Source organism: Adiantum capillus-veneris, chromosome 1 (genome assembly GCF_014529385.1).
Source record: "Adiantum capillus-veneris isolate H3 chromosome 1, ASM1452938v2, whole genome shotgun sequence".
Taxonomy (NCBI): Eukaryota; Viridiplantae; Streptophyta; class Polypodiopsida; order Polypodiales; family Pteridaceae; genus Adiantum; species Adiantum capillus-veneris.
The window spans coordinates 186,859,183-186,887,130 of NC_140931.1; the positions used below are offsets into that span (position 1 = coordinate 186,859,183).

General features: G+C 42.2%; 1 protein-coding gene and 1 pseudogene across 1 annotated transcript; one reads left to right on the forward strand and one right to left on the reverse strand.

Moving 5' to 3' along the window:
* Positions 1 to 17,872: 17,872 nt before the first annotated feature.
* On the forward strand, positions 17,873 to 18,956 carry LOC147466171 (uncharacterized). The gene has a single exon (XM_086507166.1). The coding sequence runs from the start codon at positions 17,979 to 17,981 to the stop codon at positions 18,954 to 18,956; it is 978 nt and encodes a 325-aa protein (XP_086363292.1). The 5' UTR covers positions 17,873 to 17,978.
* Positions 18,957 to 23,346: 4,390 nt separating this feature from the next.
* Positions 23,347 to 27,522, reverse strand: LOC147466172 (uncharacterized; annotated as a pseudogene).
* Between the last annotated feature and the right edge of the window lie 426 nt (positions 27,523 to 27,948).

The following is a 27,948-nucleotide window of genomic DNA, read 5'->3' on the forward strand; positions in this document are numbered from 1 at the left end:
TAGTTGCCAAAAATTGAAAAAAAAAGCCAAAAACATGACCCGTTTTTTCACATAGTTTAGGTTCAAAAATGTTGTGCAAGAGTAAGGTTAATGGTGAGATCGATACTCAAAAAAAAAATGCTAAGTTTTTTTCAGCTCATAAGGCAACTTTGTGGATATATAGCACCTAAAAATTCATTTTCATACTCTTCAAATAATTCAAGAAAAATGGTCACTTAACAGGACACAAAAGTGTCCAAGGACATAAAAGTGTCATGTTACCATTCTAGTGTTAAGTTCTGCTTGGAAAGCTTCCAAGGCTACATTGATTGGCTCAAAAAATTTGTCTACCAAAATTGATCCTCCAGATTTTATTGTTGTTTCCTTGATTTCACATTCATTTTCTTTCATTATTCCCAGAATAGTTTCTTGGCTATTGTTTCTATTTTCTCATTCATACCCTTGATTCTTCTTTTCTTGGTTTTTTGAGAGGAACTTTTAGTATTCTCTTATTTATCCGAGGAGTTATGTTTCTTTTTCCTAGCCTGGCCTCTAGTGGTCACCTTGATCGGAACAATAGGTTCACTTTCCAAAGAGCTACTAGGCATCACTTGGACTACATTCACCACTACTTTTCCTTTCTTTAATGGATTTTTTGGATAGTATTCAGGGAGATGTCCACCTTTTTTGCAACATTGTGTACAAAAAGCTTCAACTGGCTAAATGTTCTTGTCAAGTTTTGGGCATACATTTTTCCAATGATCATCTGCATCACAATTATGGTAGTTTCTAGTATTTGGCTTAATCATGGGTCTTACCATTGGAGGTCTAACACCTTAATTAGATACAAAGTAAATCATTGTAAGCTCTGATGTAGCATAAGTCACAGGTTCTTTCATTGAAGGTGGATGTGAATTATACCACTCTCCTTCTACCATTACTGTAGATGGACCAGGCTCAACATAAGATAAATAGGCACTACTGCTTGTTCATCCATGACTCCTTCTGAATGCACGTACTTTATAGGCATTGCATTATGTCTAGGATATGGAGGTTTTTGACCCAAAACTAGTCCATACTTGTCCCTGCTTTGTTTGTGTTTGAAGAGACTTTTTGGGATCCACCTTGTCTTTGTGTGAGTCTTTAACAGTCTTGGCTTCAGCCCTTGTACGTTTGGTTGAGGACAAGATTCAGACTTTGGGAGTTGATACTTTCATTGTTTTGAAATCCAAATAAACTCTTTATCTCTTCGTGCTTGAATCAAGTTCTTTGGAACACAAATCTGAGTTGCAAAAGCTTCTGACTTTGTGATTTTCTTAGCTGTTCTTGTGCACTTTGATTATTTTCCTTTTGGTGTTGGATCTTGTGATTTTTCATCAAAGATCTTTGTCTTCTTGATCCATATTTGCTTTTGGCTGAGCTGGCTCTTTGGTATCCAGATTTGTTGAGCTTTTTTGTTCTGACTTGTTTTTCTTTACCCTTGGCCTTCCTTGGTTGTTATTGAAGTTGTTAGTGATCATGATGACCTATGTTTCTGGTAGGGGATGTCATGAGAATCATCACTGTCACTACTATCCTAACAAGATTGATATCTGGCACTTTCCCTTGGTGGTTTGGTTGGTTATAGAAAATTATTATCTGCTTGCTCTTGGATTGCTATTTATAGAAGGACTTTTCTAGCCAATTGATTAGAGCGTTGTTAGCCCATTGACATGGTTGTGTTCTTCTTAGTTGGGTCTTTTCTACGTGTGTAGGAGCCACATATGATGTTCTTCTTTTGATTCATGACAATCCTTTGTTTTCTTTTTTTCTCGAGAACTTGTTGATGCCTGGTTCTCATTGTTTTCCTAGATCACACTCACTACAAAGTGAGGAATGACATCATAGCCATCTTTATCACAAAACTTCATTGCCAAATCGTCTTGAATAGCGTACACATATAGAGTAGCCAAGATGTGTTTCCATTCAAGTGGCTCTAATGCTTCTTCAAGAAATGGTTCTGCGATACAATCCTTATCTGGTTGCCCTATCTAGAAAAACATTACTCTCTCTTTAAGCTTCCACATTGCAAAGCTCCACACATCCACAGTTCTTTAGGCTTACCCAGCCATGCTGGAAGTTTTGATCCTGCTATTGTAGCGGAATCAAACTCTTCTACAGGGGTTTGGTTCACATCCTTATAACTTTGGTCTTTCAAGTTTATCCTCATAGTGGTTTCCATGTGTCTAAGGTATCTATGGTCGTATCCCCAATCTTGGACCATTTTCAGTTCTCACATGAATGGTCTTCCCAATATTATGTCGTAATTGTTATTCTTGCCAAAGTCAACAATAGCAAAGGTTTTCTCATATTCAATGCCACAAGAAGTAGAAATTTATTTTTCTAGAAGTCCTAGGGGCCTTTCTGTGTGTCCATCTGCAAGCTGCAGTTTCATCCTAGTAGCCCTCATTGCTAGTTTTCCCCATTTCTTCCACATCTCTTTTTTTTCAATGGCAACACTAGCTCCACTGTCAAGGATTGCCATGGTTTTTACACCTTGGAATTCCACATGAAGAGTGGTGTTCCCATCTTCTCCCTCATAATAATCGCCTACCTTGTTTAATGGCACTAACCTAGTGTTCAGTTGAGGCATTTCTAGCTCTTTGATCCCTTCCTCAATTTGAGTCATTGGGTTTTTGAAACCAAATTTCTCTAGGCATTTTCCCACAATAGCCCAAATGTTTGGTCTTATTCAGAGAAACTTGGCTAATGTTATCTTACAGGTGACTGGTGTCAACAGAATGTCTATTAGCTCTTTTCAATTGATGACCTTATTGGAAGATAGTCTCCGTGATGGGACTGCAACAACATCTGACTTGGCCTCGTACTGTCCCATATAGGACGATAGTGTTCTTAGAAAATGGGGTTGACTGTCTATAGACTGTACAGATCCTCTGTCTCCCCAATGCGATTGCATTTCTAGATTAATTTGAGATCCAATCTCAAATTTCTCTATTAGTGGAAGAGATACTCCTCTTCCATCACCCATCTGGTTTACTGGTTTGCTTAGCTCACTTACTTCATGCTTGAAGCTCATTTGCTTATGTCAAACCTAGCCAATCACAAGCCTAGGTTATTTCAAGCAATATAAGAGGTAGCCTTTGGACAAGTGTCATCCTTTCTCCTTTGAGAGAGAGGGCTTAAATAATGCTTAAACAATTAATTAAACAAACTAAATTCTCATTAAACCAATAGGGAGGCCAACCAATAGGCTTTAGGCACCTTATGAGGGCAACATGGGGAGGAGCGTGACATGTGTCCTAGTTGCCTCTTTTGTCTTGGGCTTGCCTTGAGTGAGTGTGTTGTGTGTGTTCTCTCTCAAGCCCCTACTTGTAGGGCTCACCCCCCTTGTGTATGGATCTAGTTGACTTTGGAACACCTTACCCCTTAAGCACCTTAGTAATGAAGCCCCTCAAGCACCTTAGTCATAAATCATGACAAGCACCTGAAGAACCTTAGTCATCAAGCACAACAAGCACCTCAAGAACCTAGTCAGCTCAAGCAAGACAAGCACCTCAAGAAACTTAGCCAGCTCATGCATGACAAAGACCTCAAGCACCTCAAGCACATGCTTAGCTTGTCTAAGGTCTATGATACCCTAAGGTCCTAGGTCTAAGGTATTTTAAGAATAACCTTTGGAGTTCTTTAATGAAGCTAACCCTAGGTACTTTAAGCTCCATTATCTGGCCATTTCTCTTTGATAGACCATCTCCCTTTTGGACCTATTGCCTTCTCTCCCTTTGGTCCCGTGCTGAGATAGTTCTAAAAGAACATGTCTATATTCTAACTCTTGTTCCTGTTTATTTTCCCACATTAAATGATTAGTTCAATATGAGAAAATAATTTGGGATAGTTAGATATTAGATTTTATGACATTACCTCTCTTTTGAAATCATAGTCGTCCTTGACTATGAGGTAGAGAAGATAAAGCCTAGCCATTTTTCTTAGTAGGTAGAGGATCCCTTTTTACCCTACAATATCATTCCTGAAGGGATGACTAATCCATTTGGTGCTTGGGAGACTTGGCTGCTGCAAGCATGTCTCCTCTTTAGTCCATATCATACTTTCAAATGTAGAGTGACAAATTCTACTTGGTGTTTGGGAGATGTCGTCATCACAAACGTGATTCTAAGCATGCATACTACTCAAATTTGTGCACAATAAAAATAGAGATCTAGTCTTATAAGACAAAAACATCGATCATTAAAAAGAAACGTGTACATTTGCTTACTCTAGTGTAGCATTGTAAGCATTGACAAGGTTCATATTATCCTTAAGATGTATTCCTTGCATCGATCTAGCATCTTCAAAAGGATAATTTTTGAATTTAATAAGATATTGGCGGATAATCTTACCATGCCATAGTACCTTGTCCTCATGTCAAAGGATAGCTTTGGGTTGTAGCACCTCTTCTTGACCTTTGATCTCTAAGGGGTATTCAATAATTGGTTTTGTTGGTGGCTCTTCTTTGTAAGGCTTTAGTAGGATCACATGAAAAGCATTGTATATGAGCCAATGGTTGGGAAACTTGAGTTGATAGGACCGGTCCCATTGATTGATTTTAAGATTTGAAAAGGACCATAGTATCTTTTTGCTAATTTAACATAATACTTTTGGTGGCCCATAGGATTTTTGCCCGTAGTTTTCCTTAATCAAGCCTTGGGAAACTTAAGTAAGACCCAATCATTTTCTTTGAACATTAATTTAAGGCCCTTCTCTGCTTGTTAGCATCAGCTTTTCTCCTTTGTTGGGAGATCAGTATAGCCTCCTTAATCTTTTGGAAAGATTCTTGTAGGTCTCATCTATACTCATTGGCAACGAAGATCTTCCCATGTACCTTAAGTAGCAAGGGATTTTTAGGTCTTCCCTCAATGATTTCAAAAGGTTCCTTTCTTGTAGTAGTATGGAAAATGTTATCATACGCATACTCTACAAGTGGTAGATATTTCTCCCATTGAGAGCATTGATCTACTTCTATAACATGGATCTTTAGTAGATTGAGAATCATAAGGTTAGCTATCTCACTTTGGTCATCCATTTGTGGGTGATAGACTGAAGAGAAATTCAACCTTGTACCTAGATTTTCAAAGAGACCTTTCTAGAAATTACTGGTCATTCTAGGATCTCTATCTGACATGATGGATGTTGGAAATCCATGGTGTTTGAAAATCTTGGATATGAAGAGGGTTGCCATTAGGTGTGTCTTAATAGTATATTTGACAAGAAAAAACTGCGCTTGCTTGCTAAACATGTCAACTGTTGTCCATATTCCCGTATTCCCCATTAGGAAGAGAATGTGGTATAGGAAGGCCTCTTTATTTTCCATGACTTTATGGAGGTGATTCACATTTTGATGAATAGTGTACGCCATGTGTGCAAGAATGGTGGGTGTGTAAGAGATGTGTAAGAGTGGTGAAAGAATGCACTTTTCCCCCAAAAACGGGTGGAAAATTTTATGATTTTTGGCCGTCTATAACTTCCCTATATGATCTACGATTTGAGCGGAGCTCATAGATCTTCAATCTACGTGTCAAGATCTTTCCATCAATATGCTACATTATATGGTTTTACCTGCTAAATTTTAAATTCCATTTTAGGGGGAAACTTTGAATTCAAATAAACTAGCCATTTTACCTTTTTGAATTCAAAAATTGTCCTTTAATTACTTTCTTAATACTAAAGGTTTGACTTCCTTAAACTACCAAATAAATAGGCCCTCCTAAACCCCATTCTCTTCTCATGCATGGATAGACTTAGGTAGTCCAAATCCAAATCCATGGATATACTCTTTCATGGAGAATTAGGGACTGGCAATGGTTGAAGTAATCCAGGGATCTTCTCTCTATCATACTTTATCTTTTAGCATACCACACATTTTGAAACATATTCTTGTACATGTCCACTTTCATGGTGGGCCAATAAAAATACATCTCTACTCCTCAAAGAGTAGGTTGAATCCCTTTATGCCCTGCATAGGGAGGATCATGGGATTCATACATCACTTTCTCACAAAGGAAGTGAGTAACACATGCAAAAGATAACCATCCTACAAGGTAAATGGTGCCTCTTTCTTCCCTAAGGCAATGGCTAACATTATGTACTTAAAGTCAGAGTCAATAGCATACTCATCTATCATGGAAAATTGATCATTGTGAGTTGCTATAGACACCATATTTGCCCTTGGTCTTCGTAATAGTGCATCGACCACTTGATTATGCTTACCAATAATAAGAGCAATATGAAAATTGAATTGCAAAAGGAAAATTTACACCTCATTTGTTTGTCGGAAAGCTTGGCTTGCATCATGAAGTACTTGAGACTTTGGTGGTCCATTCATAAGATGAATGGTGTTCCCAAAAGATAGTGCTTCCATGTGTCTAGGGCATGTAGAATAGCTAGTAGCTCTTTCTCATATATGCTCAACACTCATTGATATTCAATCTTTGACTTTCATATGCTATGGCATGCCCTTCTTGGAGCAAAGTTGCTCCAAGGCAATCTCCACAAGTATCACATTAGACCTCAAATGGATTTGAGATGTCCAGTACTGTAAGCAATGGTTGGGAGGTAAGCTTTTCTTTAACATGATCAAAAGCATTTTTCTCTTTAATAGTCCATGAATACTTAACGTTCTTCTTTGTTAAGTCATGTAATGTTTCTACTATTTAAGAGAATTTTTCTATGAAGCATCTATAGTATGCACACATACCAATAAAGCTTCGTAGCTCATGTAGATTGCTTGGGTTAGGCCATGCTTTTATTACCTCTAACTTTGTTGGATCCATGTGCATACCATATTGAGAGATAATGTGACCTAAGTACTGAATCTCTTGAAGGAAAAATTCACTCTTCTTTTGGTTGATGAAAAGTTTATTCTCCCTCAAAGCTTGAAAGATTACTTGGAGATGTTGCAAGAAAAATCACTCACAAAAAAACCAAAAATTACCAACCAATCTTGAACTAGAATATTCCTTTTCACCGAAATATTATGGCCGGGTGGCAGTCAAAAAACGGCCAATCGATTGGTCGATGGCCAACAATCAATGGCCGGTGGACGATGGCCAAATTCAATGGTTGATGGCCAATTTCAAGTCGGACTTGTCTTCTCAAGGGAGGCCACACATGGGCGCATTGGAGAGTCCAACTTGGACTTGTCTACACAAGGGCAGCTACACACAGTTGCCTCTCATGAGAGAGGGCAATCCTTTTGGCCTATAAAAGGACGCCCTTTCCACACACAAAAGGCGTGAAGTATTTTGGTGCATTGTGAAGCTAATGTGAGGTGGTGAGAGTGAAGCAAGGTGGGAGCTCTATTAAGGGTAGAATCCCCTTGTGACCTACTTCTTGTTTGAATTACTAAAGCCATTCAGTGGATGCATTCCATGGATGTAGCACACATTGGGTGAGCCACACATATCGTGTGCTCTCTATCTCTCTCTACTTTTTAATCTCTCATGTGTGAAAATTATCTCTCTCCATTAAGTAAACTACTCTATTATCTACTTAGCTACATCCTTTTACCTAACAAGTGGTATCAAAGCAAGGTTTTCTCGTTAGCTAAAGTATCTCAAGGAAAGGATTCCTTGAATTGAGTGGGAGTAATGGTGGCGAAAGGGCAGCTCAAGATCCAAAAGTTCAACAGGGCAAGAACTACCAACACTCAAAGATGTAGATTGAAGACTATCTCTACCAGAAGGACCTTTATTTGCCACTAGCCGGTCTTGCAAAGAAGCCCGCAACACGGACATATGAAGCATGTATTGTCCTTGACCAAAAGGAATTAAGAACAATCCGGATAATCTTGGTATCAACGATGGCCTTCAACCTTTCGGAGATGAATACCACAAAGGACTTGATGAAGTCACTTGACAGCCTCTACGAGAAACCATTAGCATCCAATAAGGTATTTCTCATGAAGCAATTGTTCAATCTAAAGATGAAAGAGAATGATTGACTTGAAAAACACCAAAATGACTTTACCACTAGCATTAGTCAACTTCAATTGGTGAATGTCAATTTCAATGATGAAGTGCAAGCCCTCCTTATACTATCGTCTCTACCCGATAGTTGGGACAACCTTGTGATGGCTATAAGTAACTCTGTCTTTGACAAAAATCTCTTAAGTTTGATGATGTTGTGGGTGTTGTCCTAAGCGAGGAAATGCAAAGGAGAAGCACATGTGAATAATCAAGTGCTGCATTGTGAGTGGAAACAAGAGGAAGGCCTAAGGAGAGGTTCAAAAACCAAAAGGGTCATGATCGCTCAAGTCAGAGAAAGTCACGCATAGAGTTGAATGTTGGAATTCCGGCCAGAAGGGCCACATCAAGAAGGATTGTTGGTCCAAGAAAAAGAATGAGTCGGAGTCTCAAGACAACAAGCCACCATTGAAGGCCAATGTGGTAGGTAAAGTAAAGCTAGACACTCTAATTCTTTCATTAGACAATGTGTCTAATTCCTAGATAGTAGATTTTGGGACTTCATTCCATGCAACACCACACAAGCAGCATTTCCAAGATTACACCAAAGGTAATTTTGGGTATGTATACTTGGAAGATGATGAATCTTGTGAAATTGTTGGTGAAGGTACAATTTGTGTCAGAAGTACTATGGTTTGTGATATTTTACAATCAAGTGAATTTAAAATGATGCCACCAAACTCGTAGCAGTTTGCATAACCAATCTTTATTAGCAACCAAACGATTATCTACAACTTTAGAAAATTGAACGAATAACCTGCAAACATATCGTCGCTTAGTTGCAAAAAAAGAAAAATGTACCTTCACCCTCTTATGATAGGTAATTTGTCGACTGTCAAAAGCCAGTCAATTTTTTTTTCTTGTTTGAGTTGTGCTTATGCTTTGTATGCTCGTATTCTTCTTAGATTAAGTCATATACTTCATAATTTGGTACAGAAACCCTTCAAGGTTCCATACTTAAAGCCTTCTAAGGCTCTAGCTACAAGCTTGGTGATGACGATTATTATGAGAATTATATTAACATAAAATAGGCAAAAAATGAGCATGAAATGCAAATTAATTAAGAAATTGCACATGTAACCAATGCTAAGCACGAGCTCCCCTTCATCTGATCACCATAGGAGTGTGGAGCATGTTGTGCCCAAATGCTGATTGGGATTGGGTTTATTAAGCCAAAGTGAAAAATAAGATTAGTGAATACTAATAGACGAATGTTAATCACAAAAGCATAACAACCAATCTAACTAGCATATCCTGGTGCTCTGATACCACTTGATGGGAATTGGATCATGCTAGCTAGGGTGGATGAAAGAGAAACATTGTGCACACAAGTGAGTGTGTGTTCGCTAGATTATCACTCAAGCGAATTAGGTTCCAAGGTCAATTAACTTGGACTCATAAACACGATCTTGAGTATTAGCTAAGCCATCACAAGCTCACCATAAACAATGGAAATGTAATGCAAAGGATTCATGAAATGAGCTTTAAGTAGCTCTACAGCCTTGCACCACTGCATGTGGGATAAATCCACTCTTCTCTCCTTGACTCACACTTTATAATCCTCCCCTTGAGGTTTGGACTAGGAAGAAATTGAAGAAAACTGACATCTTTGGCACACTCTAATCCAAGACACCATCCCCAATCCAGCAGAAAAACTATCTTTACTCCAAGAAACACTCAAGCACTTCCCCTCAAACAGATGTATAAAAGTGAGACTCAAAAGTGCAATTGGATTGTCAAATCTAGTCTTGAGACATCATATGCGTATGATGTCTATGTGCTCAGAATTGGCCCAAACTTGGTCTCTAAGATTATCTTGTGGTGCTAAATAGCCTGGCATGCTCAAATGTCAATTTTGGTCCCTAAAAGTGCGCTTTGAACATCATACGCCTATAATGTCTAACTGGTCATTTTGAAATGAAACTCACTCAAGAGGTTCCCCACTACACTGGCAACTCAAAAACTTTCAAAATTGAAATCCAACACTTTTTGTGCTGGATATGGTCAATTCAAGCATTCACTTTTCCTAGATCCATCTGTGGTCTTTACAAGCCCAAAAATGTTTCAAATTCAATTTAATTTGGCCTATCGGCTTCCTAAATGCTCTAGATCACAAGGGTGCACTCAGTTGTCATTTTTGACCCAAAATCTGGCCTCTAAGACATCATACACGTATGATGTCTAGGTGGTCATAATGGACTTATGTTTCTACCATAGGTGCCCCTTGATGTGTAGAACCTGAATATGTGCTCACATCAAAGTTTGGAATCAAAATTGCACAAGATTACCACTTTTTGACAATGGAATCCTTTGAAGGAGTAAAATCCCTCCTATACTCAATTTTTATGTCCGAATGAAATGAAACTAGGTGTATGTTTTCAACACAACATGCAGAAGATGGATATAATGTCAGAAGTTGATTTTTGCTGCCACAATCACCTTTCAGACATCATATGGGTATGATGTCTGCTAGTGAATTTTTGGACAGAATTCATTCACAAGCTTCCCCAAGTCTCTAGCACTGGTTTTCAAGCACTTTTACCAATTTTCATGCAAAAATATAATCAGGATCACAACTTTCTCTTTTTTTTGTTTTTGACACTCCGTCTTTTGCCTTTTGGGTGTCAAGAGTTCGTCAAAACTCTAGTCTCAGTGTGTACCTAGGGTAAAACCCCCCTTTTGAAGACTCTCGTCGTGCAGTGAGATTTTTCAAATTTGGTCTCCAAATTCCCCTTGAGACATCGTACGCGTATGAGTTCCAAGTTTTCAATTTTTCAATTTTTCTTCACAGAACCCTTACACATGCTCTCGTATGTGCATTGCACAACCCATTCATGCAAAAATGTCGAGAGAAACTTGTTTATTGCATTTTTTCCCTCAAAATCAAAGTTTTCAGTGATTTGAAATGAAAACAAATACTTTAGCAAATAAATCGATGATGAATAGCTCTAGATCATAATCAAATTAATTACTTAAAGCTACTCCTACACATCATAGGGTTTTGCATTTATGAGTAGAAAAATGATTCAATGCCACACACGGACTAGCAAACGCTTTTATCACCTCACAAATCACTCAACCACCAACAACTACTCTAATCTAGAACTAACACTACAAAATCCTAACTAAATCTACCTAGTCGCAGACCCTCGGTGAGATGCACGCTTCCTGGTTGTCCATTTGATCTCATAATAACCTCTTCCGGATCCACTTAAGAAATCACTCAACCACCAACAACTACTCTAATCTAGAACTAACACTACAAAATCCTAACTAAATCTACCTAGTCACAGACCCTCGACAAGATGCATGCTTCCTGGTTGTCCATTTGATCTCATAATAACCTCTTCCGGATCCACTTAAGAAAAATGATTTCTTTAGCCGAAACTAAAGCAAGCAACCATCACACGAGAGCTAGTAGGAATACCTACTCAAGTCCTTGTGTCCTCCACAGCGGCGCCAATGTTGCAGGAGCGAATCACACCACCTATAAAGTGCATGCAACACAACCTAAATCAACATAATGTCAATCGAGGACACAGATGACACAATAGGTGCACAAAGGCAATCTCTTTAGCTTGTTAGGATGAGACCATCCCATGCATACAACACTCTCGAAGGCTAACTAAACCACAATCTAGAATCTTACTGCTCTCAACTACACCACCAACCCACATCTACACAAATGGAAGGAAACTCACTAAATCATACCAGAATTGTATGAAACTTAAGGAACACCATCCCCTCACTAGGATACACCTGTCCCAAAGCCTCTAGACTCAAAACCCTCACTCTAGACCCATCTATGCAAAACGTGTATGAAGACAGAGCTGAATTATGAAAATGCTTGAAACTGAATTTTATGAGTACATATGCGTAGCTTATATTGCCAAAATTCTAATGACTACTTGCACGCACAAAATAGACATTATTTGATATACTTACAACCACAAATAGCTCATAGATGCGCTATCTCGTTTGCTCCGTCTCACGTGGAATGCTTGGTGTTGATGCCTAGCTCTTGCCGAGCCTATTGCGATGGTGTTGTAAAGTCTGAGTCAAGGAGAGAAGAGTGGATTTATCCCACATGTAGTGGTGCAATGCTGTAGAGCTACTTAAAGCTCATTTCATGAATGAATAAGCACAAGTCTAATTTTCATTACATCTCCATTGTTTATGGTGAGCTTTTGATGGCTTAGCCAAATACTGAGCAAATACTCAAGATCGTGTTTATGAGTCCAAGTTAATTGATCTTGGAACCTAATTTTCTTGAGTGATAATGTAGCCAACACACACTCACTTGTGTGCATGATGTTTCTCTTTCATCCACCCTAGCTAGCACGATCCAATTCCCATCAAGTGGTATCAGAGCACCAAGATATGCTAGTTATATTTGTTGTTATGCTTTTGTGATTAGAATTCTTTTATTAGTATTCACCAATCTTATTTTTCATTTTGGCTTAATAAACTCAATCCCAATCACCATTTGGGCATGAGCATGCTCCACTACCCTTTGGTGATTAAGGGAACTTGTGTTTAACATTGGTTTTATGTGCAATTTCTTGATTAATTTGCATTTCATGCTCATTTTTTGCCTACTTTATATTTTTAATATAATTCTCATAATAATCGTCCTTACCATTTCAAGGAGTATGTGTCTGCATAGGCTGTCCCAAGAGCTCTCATTTGAGCCTATGCAAGCCAAATTTGAGTTAGGTCTCAAGAAGTAATACCACAAATTAATTTTTGCTTAATCGAACTTACACTTTGGAAGCTTTGCTGCAGAAGTTCAACTTGTATGTGTATGTTTGTGTGTGTGCATTCAATGCCCACTTTGTGTTTGAGCTCCAAATAAGTCCAAAGATGGCCCCACTGTGATGGGAACCCATAAAAGGTTAAACAAAGGCCACCAAAAGGGGCGCTCACACGCAAGCAGCCGCCCCTGGGGCGGATTTGAAGGAAGCGGTAAACTCTGTTACAATCAAATTTTGCGTCTGATTGGACCGGGACCGATCTGGTCAAAACCCCCTTCCCACGCCCTAGTGTTTCTCGCCAAATCACCTAAGCCTTGTTCCCATCAACTCCTACCCTCCAAATCATTTAACCTCCTATTCACAGTGGTTTTTGTCTTGCTTTGGCCGTGAGTTTATCAAATTTTTGGTGCCACAATTTCAAAAGTTTTTGCAAAATCTGAGTTTGTGCAATGTTAATGCAGCAATTGGAAAGCCTTAGGCAACAATTTTGGAGGAAGCACTTGCTCAGATGGACACTGCTGATGATGGAGGTGAGGTGCTACTAATGGAATCCTCAAAAAGGCGTTGAAGGATAAATCCTTTGCCGTTGTCTCCATCCACTTCCAAAAATAGTGTTTGTACGGAGCAACCTTCAACAGATGGTTTGCAGAATGTCTGAAAAACAAGATCTTATGCAGATGATCAACTATAGATGGAGCATGTGACAAGCAGAACTGTTCATAATGAAAGCTTCAGAGATGATCGAGTTGGTAATATTGCAGTGCCATCAGGGATGTCACTTCCTTTTCAACCCCTCACTACCTCTTTTGAAGATGTGAAATACTTTGTGCACATGCCTGTAGTATAATGCACAGATTTTGCTTCTTTTCTACTAGTTGTCTAGGGTTTTTGTGTACTTGGCAGCTAACTGAAAATTTCATGGCTTCAAGGATGGTAGAACTTTCATTGCGGATAGCCCTTCTAGAGCTTGAATGTCCAAACTGAACTCTTCTAATGGTGAGGTTAACCGTCTGCTTGGTGATGATGCTCTTATAGGTAATCAGTCTTTGTCCTTTCTGCATAAGGCTCCCCATCCCCATTGTCAAAAGAATAAATGGTACTCTCTTCCTCTTGTTCATTCTTGTTAGGTAGGTGATGTTGAGTAACCACAGTCTCTTCATTAACTTGAAGATCACTGGTTGGTTTTTTAGTAGAAACTACATGAAGCTTACCAGTTGGCTCTTCTTTGAAAGTAGCTAGCTCATTAACAGATAGACCACCAGCTGTAGAAATAGGTGTCTCTCCATGAAGCTCATTAATTGGTGGTTGACCATTAGCTGGGTTTTGGGTGAAACTAGGGGGCTTTCCATGGGACTTACCCATATCAGATATCTCCCTAGCTAACTCTTGCATGGAAGTAGGGTGATTTCCATCCGTATTAGATAGCTCCCTAGTTGAATTTTGTGAAGGGAGATGTAACTCTCCATGAACCTCATTATTGTGAAGTGTATTGTGAGTAGAATCATGTTTTTCAGTTGTTGGAAGTGCTACCTCTCCTTGTTCATTTTTCGGTGACAACATTGTTATTGAATATTGGGTGTGGTCAGAAAGGTGGATCCATAGGTGAAGCAAACTACCAACCATTAGTTTTCGCATATGCATGACCCATATAAGGATTCCCAAGATATGGAGGATAGGAGTAACCAAGTACTGAAAGTCCTGGTATGGATAGATGCATGGGTCTATGCATTAGTGGATGTACATTATCTATGGGATGGTTCTATGAATGCCCCTCCATGGTGCCATAATTTGGTGTCCTCTTGTTAGATAAAGTACTGATTCTGAATCTCGCAGATGATTGTTACCTCCCAAATGAGCAACCCCGACATGCATCTCCTCGCAAATTGAGTGGTTTCCACCATGAGGTGCTTGCCAATTATTTGGCCAGTCAAGACTAGCACCTCCCATCATGCCAGAAGACCTCATGCATGCTGCAACGTCTAAAAATTATCCTATAAGTTCATCCAGTGAGCCTCACCTAGTTAGCTTTTCGAACCCACTTGTCACCCAGTATTGGCCTCCCGTCACTAGGAAGACTTGCCTGCCGCAAATCATCCTGCCTTGAACCCCTACCTTGTAAATCTAAGCTCTCTCTAAAGCCCATTTGATGCACCACATTGCCACCGAAGGTCATTACATCCCGGGAAACTTCAGCTACTCTACAGACAGTTTGAGCTCATCTTGCGACACTCCAGATTGTTGCCTCGCATGACCATGCTCTAAAAAGTTTAACCCAGAGTCGACCAGGTGGGATTGAACCCTACACCTTGACTTCACGAGAAATCTAGTGCTCTACAACTCTAGTTGCATGCGTGCGTTGATGTTCCAACGCATGCCACTAATTGTAGCTAAACACTTGTTGTAAGACCACTCAAAAAATTGAGTGACTAGCCCTACCAGTCACGCTTACCTATAGCATGCCCAACATGTCGATATTTATCTATTACCCCATGTATACCTATAGCATGCCCAACATGTTGATATTTATCTATTACCCCATGTATGGAGTTTTTCCATGGTTTTCATTTCTTCCTACAAGGGTCTTAAAACTTGATAGCTGATGAGTTATCATAGTCATCCCAAATACTGTTCACTTTTTTTAGAAAATTACTCCCAAGTGAAAACGCTCTTTATAGATCTAGATATCGAAAGCCCACATGCTCTCTCTCTCTCTCTCTCTCTCTCTCTCTCTCTCTCTCTCTCTCTCTCTCTCTCTCGCTCTCTCTCTCTCTCTCTCACACACACACACACACACACACACATACATGTCACTCTTGGTATCTTTCCTTAGTCCTTTTGCATATACATATTTTTTTTAAAGCAGTGTCTCCATTTCGATGGAGTTAAGAAAGATCATCAAAACAAAACATTACAAGCCTCCATGCCCAATATGGGCCATGGAGGCATTAAAGAATTTCCACCATCACCGATTCACCAGTTCATAGCACAACACGAGTAGAGTTCGGCTTTACAGGGAGCCATCCATACACACCATAGTGAACTGACTACAACTAAGTATATTTGGAAGCATACATAAAAAAGTACCTACAAGGCAGATGCCACCATGGTTTTTGAGTTGCCTCCCCAACTCCCATGTCCACCTTGCAAGCATAGCCTGAACATACATGATGATTCATTGACCATCAAGTCCCCAAACCATAGAGGGAGAGGGTGCCATCATGCAACACCTGCTGCTGCCACCACCAAATAGATGCATGCCCCATCCCCATCCTCCACCAACACGATCCAAACATAGCACAACAAGTCTGCCAATTGAACTAACAGACAAATAGATACAAGACAATCAAGAGCAACAATGTGAGTGCTGTGGATACCTTGAGACTGGAAGCCGAATGATGCACCACCATACAAGCCATTAAAGGGGGCCAAAAGCCCTTTCCACAAGTTTTTTTTCTTTGAGCGTTGTTCGAATCCGTTAGAGATAATCACATGTACTTGGGCTTGGCCATCATAAAAATGACACTTCTAGAATCTTGGGTTGTGTCATGTGAACATACATAGACAAATGAAAGCAAATGAAAGTTAGGAGTGAAGAAAACGAAGAGGGAGGGGATTGAAGATGGAAAAATGAGGTGTTTATGAAAGAGGAAGGAATAGTGGCATGCAATGGGGGGTCAATGCTTGAAATGTAGTAGACGGTGCAACACCCAAGCAACATGCCATGTAGGAGCCAAGCAGGATGCACATGTAAAAACTTTTGTGTCGATAATTTAATCATGTTGTGATTAAGAAGTGGAAACAGGGAAACCTTTGCATGGAGATGGCACTCTTTCCTTAGCAATTTTTGGAAAGGCAATGTAATGGTGCCACTTAATTCTTAGAAGAAGCCAAACTTGCTACCGGTATTTGAGTAGGCTTTGATTTCTAAGTTAGCAAACCTTTGGCTCACGTTCCTTTATTAAGGTGACCGTTGTGCTCTTTAGTTGCTCCTTCATCTTCATGTATATTCTTGCATTCCTGTTTTCCACAAAAGCTCCATTTGAAGCAATATCAAGGCTTCATATATGTTATCACAAATTGATTACATGTCTCTCTTAAGCACACAAAGCTTTTGGCAAAGGAAAGTAAACATTTCCTAAATGGTTACAAAGAGAGATAGGCTTGAACTCAAGGCCTTGAGTATTATATCTTTGGTTTTGGTTCCACCCCAAGGGTTTAGGAGTATGTGTGTGCGCTTGTGTTGGACGACACTTTATTGGACACGCCTAAGCAAATGATTCTTTATTTATGCCTTGCAATCGCTATGATGATGTACAACAAATTATGCACACTCTACACTTGTTTGGATTAGCGGCATGTCTCCAGGTTAATTTTCGTAAATCCAAGCTATTACCTTTGAATGAGTGATTGACATAAGATATTATGGTCAGGGGAGATTGTTTTTCTGCACACTATAGTTCACCATTTGGCTTATCCGTTTGCTTGGGATGTAATAATGGGACTGTGTAATGGTTGAACGCTAGCTTTTTTTGCCCCTAATTATGCATTTTACTTAAAGTCGTTCCATTTTATGGCAGGCCTTGTGATTTTATCACTTGTTTTTGATAATTTTCCTTTCTAAAATTTCTAGTTTTCAGCCACGTGGCTCTTTCCTCGAAAGCCCTCTCTCCATTATAATAGTTCGATGAGTCTCAATTGTGACGAAGATATGTTTGAGTGCGCTTTTTGAGGAGACTCGAAGGGGGAATTTTGGATGGAGGGGGTGAAAAGGTAAGACCCAACCAACCTATAAATCCTTCAATCCCCCCCCCCCTCCCCCATCTCAGGACTATATACACATGTACATTTAAGAAGCTCGTTCATGGGATCGACGGCGCGGAACTGAGGCACGATCGGCGAGACGATCTGGATCATCCGTGTGGCGGGGCCGGGCTCGGGGTAGGAGGTAAACCCGAGCGCCGAATGGCGGGACGACGTGGCACCGGGCGGGTGACGTGGCCTCGGGCGACGAGGTGCCACGTGGATAAAGGGGCAGGTGGGTGGCCGGGGTGGCTTTTCGTGCGCGGACAATGATTGTCAGTTAGGGCGCCGAAAGGGATTGCTTCATGCAAGGTGGGGTGGCGGGTCAGTTTCATATTTGAATTGGGGAAGGTCATGCAACAGAGCAGGTGTAGGGGTAAACCCGGGCTTCTGAACAGGGGGCGCAGGCGGGTGTTTTGTGTTGACGAAGATGCACGCCTCCGCCAGTGGAGGGGCAGCGGTTGGGGGGCCTTGGGGGTGGGATCTGAATGGGTTGCTCTTGCAGCTACAAGGCAATGAGAGATTCGGGGAGCTTGATGGTGCTTGGAACGAGTCCAAGGGGGGGGCGGTTGCCGCTTTGGATGGAAACTCAAGTGATATGGATGAGGTGGAAGAGTTCTTTGAAGAGCATCAAAGTGGGTGTTTGGATGCATTTGCTTTTGCATCAACTAGGTATTTTGCTTTTGATAGACAAACATACGGGCTTATGATAGCTTCTATCGAAAGTGGCCAAACGATTACCATAAGTGCTCTCAAAGCCCATGACAAGCGAGGTGTGCTAGACTTGAAAAAATGGGCAAGAATGAGGGATTCACTCCACGTAATGGTTGACCAAGGTGGATCTTCGCGTCTTGTTATTGGGAATGGAAAGTTGATTGCATGTATAGAAGATTGGGAAAGCATTGTTTCCGCATGCCACTCAAACGACCATTTATGCTTGCGGGCAATGATGGCATCCATTGCATGTACATGGTGCACAAGTATTAGACAGCATGGAATCCCACTTGCTTACGTGAAGGAGTTTTTAGACTTGTGTGTTTGTGCATCATTGCCCAGGTTGGGGGAATTGGAGAGCCATGACACCACTTCCACAGAAAAGTGCCCGGGTTTACAAGACAGACAAAAGAGTCCCGGAAAGGATGAAGGTGGTGTTGAGGAACATACAGCGCTGATGGATGATATTCAAAATGTGATCAATGCTATTGCCATCAAGCACAAGGCTAGATTGGTAGAGCGGCAATCATCGTCGTCGAGGGGCTTCATTCAACTTGTGTGTCATCGCAATGGGGAGGCACGAAGAAAGGGCCACGATCATCGAAGACTGCGCACATCAAAGAAGTGTGGATTCCCGTTTACTATCGTCATTCAACGCGTCTATGATATAAAGGAAAGTGTAGATAAGGGTTGATGTTGGGCACAAAGGTCATGTGCCGGGATCACGTGAGGATCTTTATCACTTGCCGGTGCATCCTACTGTGAGGAAACGATGCATGGAAGATTTGTTTGACGTTGGAACATGTCGCCATGTCGCAAAGATGAGTGTCTCCAAGGAGCTATTTCACTTCAATATGGCATTTCCAATAGAGCAAGTGTCACATAGATTCTTCATGATACCAAAGGAAATTCAAATGATGGCATATCAGCTTCGATCCGAAGGTAAATAAAGCCCTGAATGTCTCCTTGCTAGGATAATCATAGGTTTGTATGGGCTAACTATCATGGTTCCTGGGTTTATTTTGGGGTAGTGCCTGGGTTTATTTATTATTTTGACTGGGTTTATCTGCCAGATTCATTTAAGACTTGAGTTTAATTGACTGCTTTTGTTTAGGGATGCTAGGAAGCGATGACTGGTCTTCAATGTACCAGGAGGCTCTAAAATTAAAAGAGCAAAACAAAGTTCTCTATTGTCAACCCTACAACCCGGATGCCTTCGATGAGATGGAAAGGTCATTCATACTCATTATTCAGGATGATTGGATGCTCGGCATGTGCTTGCGTTTCTCAACAAACAATGCTTGCGCAATAGACTCCACATTCAAAACAAATGTTTTTGGGATGCCACTCTCTGCAGCCGTATTGCCAAATCAAAATGGAATTGGTTTACCCTTGTGGTTTATGTTATGCACACATGATGTAGGAACATCTCAAAAAAGCATTGCTTTGCAAGTGACACTAAGGCTTGTGTTCCACAGAATGAACAACATTCGCCCTCGAGCATTGGTGATTGACAAGTGTATGACTTCATTATTGGCCATCAATAAAGTTGTTCATGCTGATCAATCTTGTTGGGAGGTGGACAAAGATGGGACAACTCAACAAGTTGCATGTACTGTCTTGCTATGTTGGTTCCATACCAAGAAAGCATGGGTGGAGCACTTGCTTCCACAGGTTTGTAATATGGTTTTGTATATGTGTACGTGGGTTTATCTGCATGTTAGAGGTTTATCTGTTAGTGCCTGGGTTTATCTGTCAGTGTCTGGGTTTATCTGTCAGTGCCTTGGTTTTTCTGTATGTGAGCTTATCTATGTGGACCTGGGCTGATATGGGTGAACTATAGATTATCTCGTATATGTTTCTTGATATGCCTGCCCACTTTTTTTGTAGGCTCCTAAGGAGATGCATGAAACCCTATATGCATCAATGGAAAATCTAATGCAATGTGGTACAGAGGACAACTTTGAGGCTCGGTATGCCCAGTCGTTGATAGAATGTGAAGGCCACCCTAATATTGTAAGGTATATCTGCAATGGTTGGGCCGCAAAGACATGCATCTGGCGATGAATGTGGCCAAAATACGGTCGTTTATTTCCTCATGGGCATGTGGACACTACCAATTTGGTCGAGCGACTATGGCAGTATGTGAAATACACGCTTCTAGATGCAAGGATCAATCGATCAGCCTTGGATTTATTGCATGCCCTGGTGGGTGACTCCAACACTGGGACACGAATGGGTGGCACTGCTATCGAGTTTTTTCGTCAGAAGCAAGAGATTGGTATAATATTTTCTTTTCATATTAATCAAAGCAAAGGCAATGGGTTTTTCTATGACTGCCTAGTAGGATTATTCGTTTGCATGAAGACTTGCATTTGTGCCTGGGTTTATAGTATGGTATAGGTTTATATGGTTGCCTGGGTTTATCTGTGTCTAGATTGCTTCTGAAGCTGATCACTGTATATTTTGTGTAGTTGACTCTGGAAAGCACAACATTTATGGAAATGATCGACTGCAGACCACAAGACTTGCACGAGGTGAAGAAATCTTAAGGAGATATGCAAATGACCCATCGACGATTCAAGTTACCGATGAAGCTGCACTCTTATTTAAGGTCTTGAGCATGTCATCCACAGGGACATGGTATCAAGTTAGTATACAGTCAGCATATTGTGACTGCCCAGATTGGTTTAGCAACTGCAAGCATCTGTATGGAATGCGACTCATCTTAAGGGACTTCTTTTCTCATATTAGCCATATTCTACCCATCATTGACACAGCCCGAGAGCTAGTCATGGAGCACGATCCTGAACAGTTTGAGGGTACTACCATCGATGTAGAGCCTCCTCCAACACAAGTTTTGACCCAATGCATTGACGAGCTAAAAGCACTCTTGCACAACATTGAAGAGGGCATTCCATCATATAGTGACTCAAAGATCTTGTCATTGGTGGGGCAAGTGCGAGCAGCATATGTTGGCCTCTTTGCTCAAAGAGCACCCATGGAGATCGATTTGCCAAGGAAGGGAAGTGTAACACAAGTACAAGCACATGTAACTACCACTCGACTTGGGCATGGCCAACCTAGGCCAGAAGGAGTAAATATGCAAATCACGGTGCCCACACGGCCTGCTAGACAAATGGGTGCCTTGCGACATAAGCATCAAAGGGGCCGTAAGAGAGTTTTGTTTGCTTCGCAAAGGCGGGTTTACTGTCATCATTGTTGCACAAAGACTTTCTTGGTGGACGAGGGGGTTGATACATGCCACACTTGCAATGCATTGTTGCCTATGACTCCACCGCTAAGAGCTCAAGAAAAGCTAGGAGCATTGATAGGCCGACAAGCCTTGTTGTTTCATGGGTCTGACGCTTATAAATGCCTTGTTACATTTGTGGTATGCGGACCAAACAATGATGATGAGCGTTTGTTTGATCTGAAGTTCAATGATGGGGAAACCATGCATGGAGTATTGGCATCAGCTCATCGAATTGTACTTTTGTAAAACCCTGCAGTAAACATCTTCCTCTTGCCTTGCTATTTTGCCCGGGTTTATTTGTATCCCATGTTTGGTTATTTGTACTAATTTTGGACCTCTCAATCACCTACCATATCTTTTCACCTGAAACTGAGCAGTAAACATCTGCCTCTTGTCTTGCTGTTTTGCCCGGGTTTATCTGTATCCCATGTTTGGTTATTTGTACTATTCTTGGACCTCTCAATCACCTACCATCTCTTTTCACCTGAATAACACAAGTTTTAAACTTATTATTATGGTGGTAAAGGAGTGGACTATTCTTACTTTGTACAACTTGATAGGCTTTTTGTTTTTCTTTCAATCAACCTTATACCTGTTTTGGGTTTTTCTCAACCTATCGGCACTACTTCTTGTCTTGTGATGGAGAATTTTGACTCATTACCTTCCCTAAAATAATCTTCAATACCTCTGCTTTATACACTTAATTCCATACCTATTTTAATTGACCATGGGCTACCTCTTTATGTGGTAGTTCATTCTCGATGCGCTCTTAGGATTGTATTTCTTGTGCAACCATTAGGTGTATAGTTTTTCTCAACTTTGATAGAGATTGCAGTGTCTATATAGTTAGATTTAAGTTATACAAAAATAAATTTTTATGTTAATATTAGACTAATTAGGTTCAAACACACACACACACACATACAGAGAGAGAGAGAGAGAGACTATCAACATAGTTTAGTTGTAGAAATGTATCTGATGCAAGTGGAGAAGAGATTTGTCCTTCTAGTATGATTGTCTTATACTCTTGGCAGCATCTTCCTTTCCTCTTTCTACCATCATCATTGTGGATTTTCACTACGAGCACTAATACGACTACCACTACTAATAGCTTAGGCACAATGGCAATGGCAATGTCAATGTTTTTTTAGAAACTTGTCCAAGGAAAACCAAATGCATGACTAACGCACCAAAACATAAAACACGATGAGGCCTCATAAAACATTGGATGAGTTTTCATGTGTGTGTGTGTGTGTGTGTGTGTGTGTGTGTGTGAGAGAGAGAGAGAGAGAGAGAGAGAGAGAGAGAGAGAGAGAGAGAGAGGCTTTCAAACCATATGGTGAAATTTTCCATGATACCAAACAACACAACTTGCAAATACAACTTGAATGACAGCTTGCAAATACAACCACAAAATCTACGCACTTCACAAGCTTTCACACATACCATGGATGTCTACCCAAGGCGCACTATTCAAACTATGAAGCAACTTAATTTCATAGCTTAAGCCAAGAGAGAGAAGGGAAAGCCAACACATTGCATGCTAAAGCTGATGAGTATGTGATGCAAGTTCATACAAACAGCATTTTGATAATCGATAAAGTAAACCCGTTACACATATCAACCCAGGAAATCCATAAACCCAAACTTAATTTAACATCCGAACATGTAAACGTGGATAACATGTCAACCCAAAAAAATTGTAACACAAAATTGTTTTAACCACCTAGCATAAGCCGAGGAGAGAATGAAAAGTTCACATTCCATGTTAGAGCTGATAAGTATGTGAAACAAAATCATACAAACAACATAGTCACTCAAAACAATCTCAAGCAGGTGAAGATAAAATCTCTTGCACCTCATCCTCATCACTACTAACATCTTGGGCGCCATCCTCACTGTCCCCTTTGCCACTTCCACCGCCATCATCCTCGTCATCAGTCCCATCATCCTCACCGTCATCACCGGCACCACTTATGTCACCCCCACTATCGTCATCACCGCCACCACTTGTGTCACCCCCACCATCGTCATCATCGACACCACTTATGTCACTCCCACCACTTATGTCATCACCGCCACCACTTATGTCACTCCCAGCATCGTCATCATCGGCATCCTCATCGCTACCATAATCGGGATCATCATCCCCACTGCCATCCTGGTTAGACTCATCATCACTCCTTCCGCTACTCCCCCCGCTGCTTTTATCCTCGTCACTACGAACAATCAAGGTCCCCACTTTGATCCGGCGGTGCATTAAAACAGATTAATTTAAACTCAGACATACAATAAACCCGGGCACTTACAAAAACACAAACCCGATTAAAATAGTAAAGTTGGCTTCTATGACCATAGAACTTACCCTAGATTCGTAGCCTTCCTCCACGTAACTCTTGATCGCCTTCTTCATTGCCTCTTCTTTTTGATAGATCGTTTTCATGTGGTTGGCCACAAACTGCATGATAAAAGTATCTTTCTTCATGGCCTTTTGAGCCTTGCACGGAAGAACGTCCCAAGTGAGGGCTGCCCTATTCTTTGCTCTCTCCTCAATCCTCTTGCGATTTACTGCAAACTTTCGACTCACATCCTTAAAGCGTTGTTGGGCCCGTACCTGATCTCGTATACTTGACTTGGGCACGTCGTTGTTGACACTCCCTCGAGGCCGCCCTCCGAGCCTTTGAGGGATGAAGACATCCAGCCCATGTACTTTCTTTAAGTGTTGAATCATCCGTGATCGCTTCTCCATGAGAGTGTCCCGACTCGCACATGGTGGTTCAGCCCGACAAATCCTCACCAACTTACCCCCATTGATAACCTCAACATAAGGCGTCTACATCCAATACAATACAAAAGGCAAATCAAGTCATCCATCATCCGTGATCGCTTCTCCATGAGAGTGTTCCGACTCGCACATGGTGGTTCAGCCCGACAAATCTTCACCAACTTACCCCCATTGATAACCTCAACATAAGGCGTCTACATCCAATAAAATACAAAAGGCAAAGGAAGTCAGTGACAGATAAACCCGGGCAATAAAAAATACTAGACAGAGAGAGAGTTGCACACCATGCCATGACAGGTAAACCCGGGCAATAAGAATACTAGAGAGAGAGAGAGAGAAAGAGAGAGCTGCACACCATGCCGTGACAGGTAAACCCGGGCAATACTAGACAGAGAGAGAGAGATTTGCACACCATGCCGTGACAGATAAACCCGGGCAATAAGAATACTAGAGAGAAAGAGAGAGAGAGAGAGAGAGAGAGAGAGAGAGAGAGAGAGAGAGAGAGAGAGAGAGAGAGAGAGAGAGAGAGAGAGTTGCACACCATGCCGTGACAGATAAACCCGGGCAATAAGAATACTAGAAAGAGAGAGAGAAAGAGAGAGTTGCACACCATGCCGTGACAGATAAACCCGGGCAACAAGAATACTAGAGAGAGAGAGAAAGTTGCACACCATGCCGTGACAGATAAACCCGGGCAATAAGAATACTAGAAAGAGAGAGAGAAAGAGAGAGTTGCACACCATGCCGTGACAGATAAACCCGGGCAACAAGAATACTAGAGAGAGAGAGAAAGTTGCACACCATGCCGTGACAGATAAACCTAGGGACTTCTTACCATAGTTGTGGAGGTAGTACAGATTGCCCCTGATTGTTTTGCTCTCTTTACTTGAAGCTTGGGCCGCTTTGAAGAGCCGACAAGGGCAAGAGCCTTATCCGCCGTCCCTTCATCCTCTTGCCCTGTCTCCACATGCTTTTTAGCCTTATTCTTCACACCATCCCTCTTTACAGCAATCTTAACCTCCGGCACCTTCTCCAACTGCCCCTTGCCCGTGTGCCCTTTCACCTTGACCTAACCATTTTATCAAAGAAGAGGAAAACCATAAGATAAAAAAAGACAATTCATTGGCTTCTTGCACAACACTTGAGGGGATCACGGACTTCCACCTCTTTCATCCTCTTCAACCTCTTCACATTTTGTTGCTCGGGGACCACTGTACCTTCTTTCTCTTTCACATCGGCCTTGGCCTTTCTCTTGTTCACGTATGACAATGCACTCAGACATAACCCGGGTGCAAGGACCAAAAACACTTGCAAGGCACACTTTCATTGCAATAGTCTGCCTAGGGCCGTTTGTTGCATACCTGTGTCTTGGGTGGCTCGGAGCCTGCTGTGCCACTCAACTTCTTTGCTTGACCACTCTTTTGAACCTTCAAGGGACTTGATCCTTCAAGCACAATTATATCCTGCACACATTACAACCGACACAATTTTCAAAAAATTTGCACAATACCCGAGCACTGATAGGTAAACTCGGGCACTGACAGATAAACCCGGGCACAGTCCTACCATTTTAGTTTGTTGGTCCTCCTTTGTAGCCTTAGGAGCCTTTGGAGCCCCTGGTCGGGTGTCCGCTGTGCCGCTCACCTCCTTTGATTGGCCACTTTTTTGAGCCTTCAACGCGCCTGATCCTTTAACCAGATTCAAGCCTTGCACATCTTAAACACCTAAGCACTTAATAGCTAGTGAAACTCAAGCACTGACAGATAAACCCGAGGAACTCGGGCAGTGACAGATAAACCCAGGAATTTCTCCTACCTGTTAATTTGTTGGTTGGATCTCCTTTGGGGCCTTTGGGGCCACGGCCTTCTTCATACTAGCATCTTGGCATGGCTCCTGAGGTACATCCGATGACAGAGGAGCATCTTGACCCTGCACAAATCTTACATGTTTTGTTGGTTGGGCCTCCTTTGGGACCTTTGGGGCCTTCTTCAAAACAGAGCCTTGGCCTTGCTCTCGAGGTACATCCGCCGACAAAGGAGCATCTTGGCCTGGTGGCATTGCAATCTTCTAAGGCGTTGCAATCTTTGGGGCCTTCTTTGAAGCAACACCTTGGCACGGCTCTCGAGGTACATCCGCCGATAGAGGAGCATCAATCTTCAAAGGCGGTGCCCTTTTCAAACCCTGCACATGTGAATACTTAACAGCAGGCACAAATTTCCCTTAAACCACAAAAATCTTCGGGCAATGACAGATAAACCCTGGCATCTACAGGAAGAGTCCTACCTATTTTGAGCGTTGGATCTCCTTTGGGGCCTTTGGGGCCTTTGGGGCCTTTGGAGATTTCTTTGAAGCAGCACCTTGGCACGCCTCTCGAGGTACATCCGACGATAGAGGAGCATCTTGGCCCTGAGGGATTGCAATCTTCAAACCCTGCACACGTTGGAACAAATAAACCCAAACGTCCACAGATAAACCCGGACATTCACAGGTAAACCCGGGAACTGTCTTACTTGTTCTAGATGTTGGGCCTTTAAAGCCCCCTTCTTCCCTTCCTTGGTCACAACAGCATAGCAGCTTGCATGGCTCCGGTTCTACAACCGCCAATGGAGGAACATCGTCATTGTTTGGTCCTTTCCCCGCCAAGAAGGAGCTCCCCGCCCACCTCTTTGACCTCCTCAACCGGCGTTGGCCCCGCCCTCGACCGCGTGGCTCTCATTGCAGGCGGATTTTTGACTCCCCCCCCAGCCCTTCCAGTAGGCTTCTTTGGCGGAGGTGTAGAGTAGGCGCCCCTCATTCTCATCCTCCCTCCCTTCTTTGCCTTGCCCGCCATCTCTGCGCAATCATGGACAGAGCTCCCCCTTGCCCGCGATGCCCTTGAAACCCCCTGAATAGACCTGCGCGCCGCCCTGAAACACCCCCTCAAACCCCAAAACAGAGGTGGCAATGTTGAACGCAACCCGGTCGAGAATGGCGGGACGACCTGCAGGCTATACTACGAGGTGCAAAGTGAAAGCAACCCGGTCGAGAATGGCGGGACGACCTGCAGGCTCCCCTCACTGCCTGAGGTGAGGTGAGGTGACACACCCCACTTCAAAATCATGGCAGACGATCCCGTCGGATTTTCCCCCCGTCATAATTCGTGCCGACGTGGATCGTTCGTCGCCATCTTACCCACGTCCGAGGCCACGTCACCCGCCCGGCGCCACGTCGTCCCGCCATTTGGCGCCCGGGTTTACCTCCTACCCCGAGCCCGGCCCTGCCACGAGAACGATCCAGATCGTCTCGCCGATCGCGCCTCAGTTCCACGCCATCGATCCCATGAACGAGCTTCTTAAATGTACATGTGTATATAGTCCTGAAGCCCCCCCCCCCCCCCCCCCCCTCATTTATAAATAACACGGGGTCCAACTCACGGGATCAACGGTGGAGGCGAGTGGATGGCATCGCGCGCGATTTGGGCCGTCAGATCGACGCAAGGGGGGGGGGGGGGGGGGGGGGGGCAAGCTTTTCAATGCGCAAAGGCGCAATGGGTTCAGCAATATGCAGTAGGGCAAGTGGATAAGGCTGTGGGTTGTGGAGTGGGAGGTCGTGGGTTCGAAGGGCGGAACTGCACGCAGCAGGGTACCTCGTTTTTTTATTAAACGC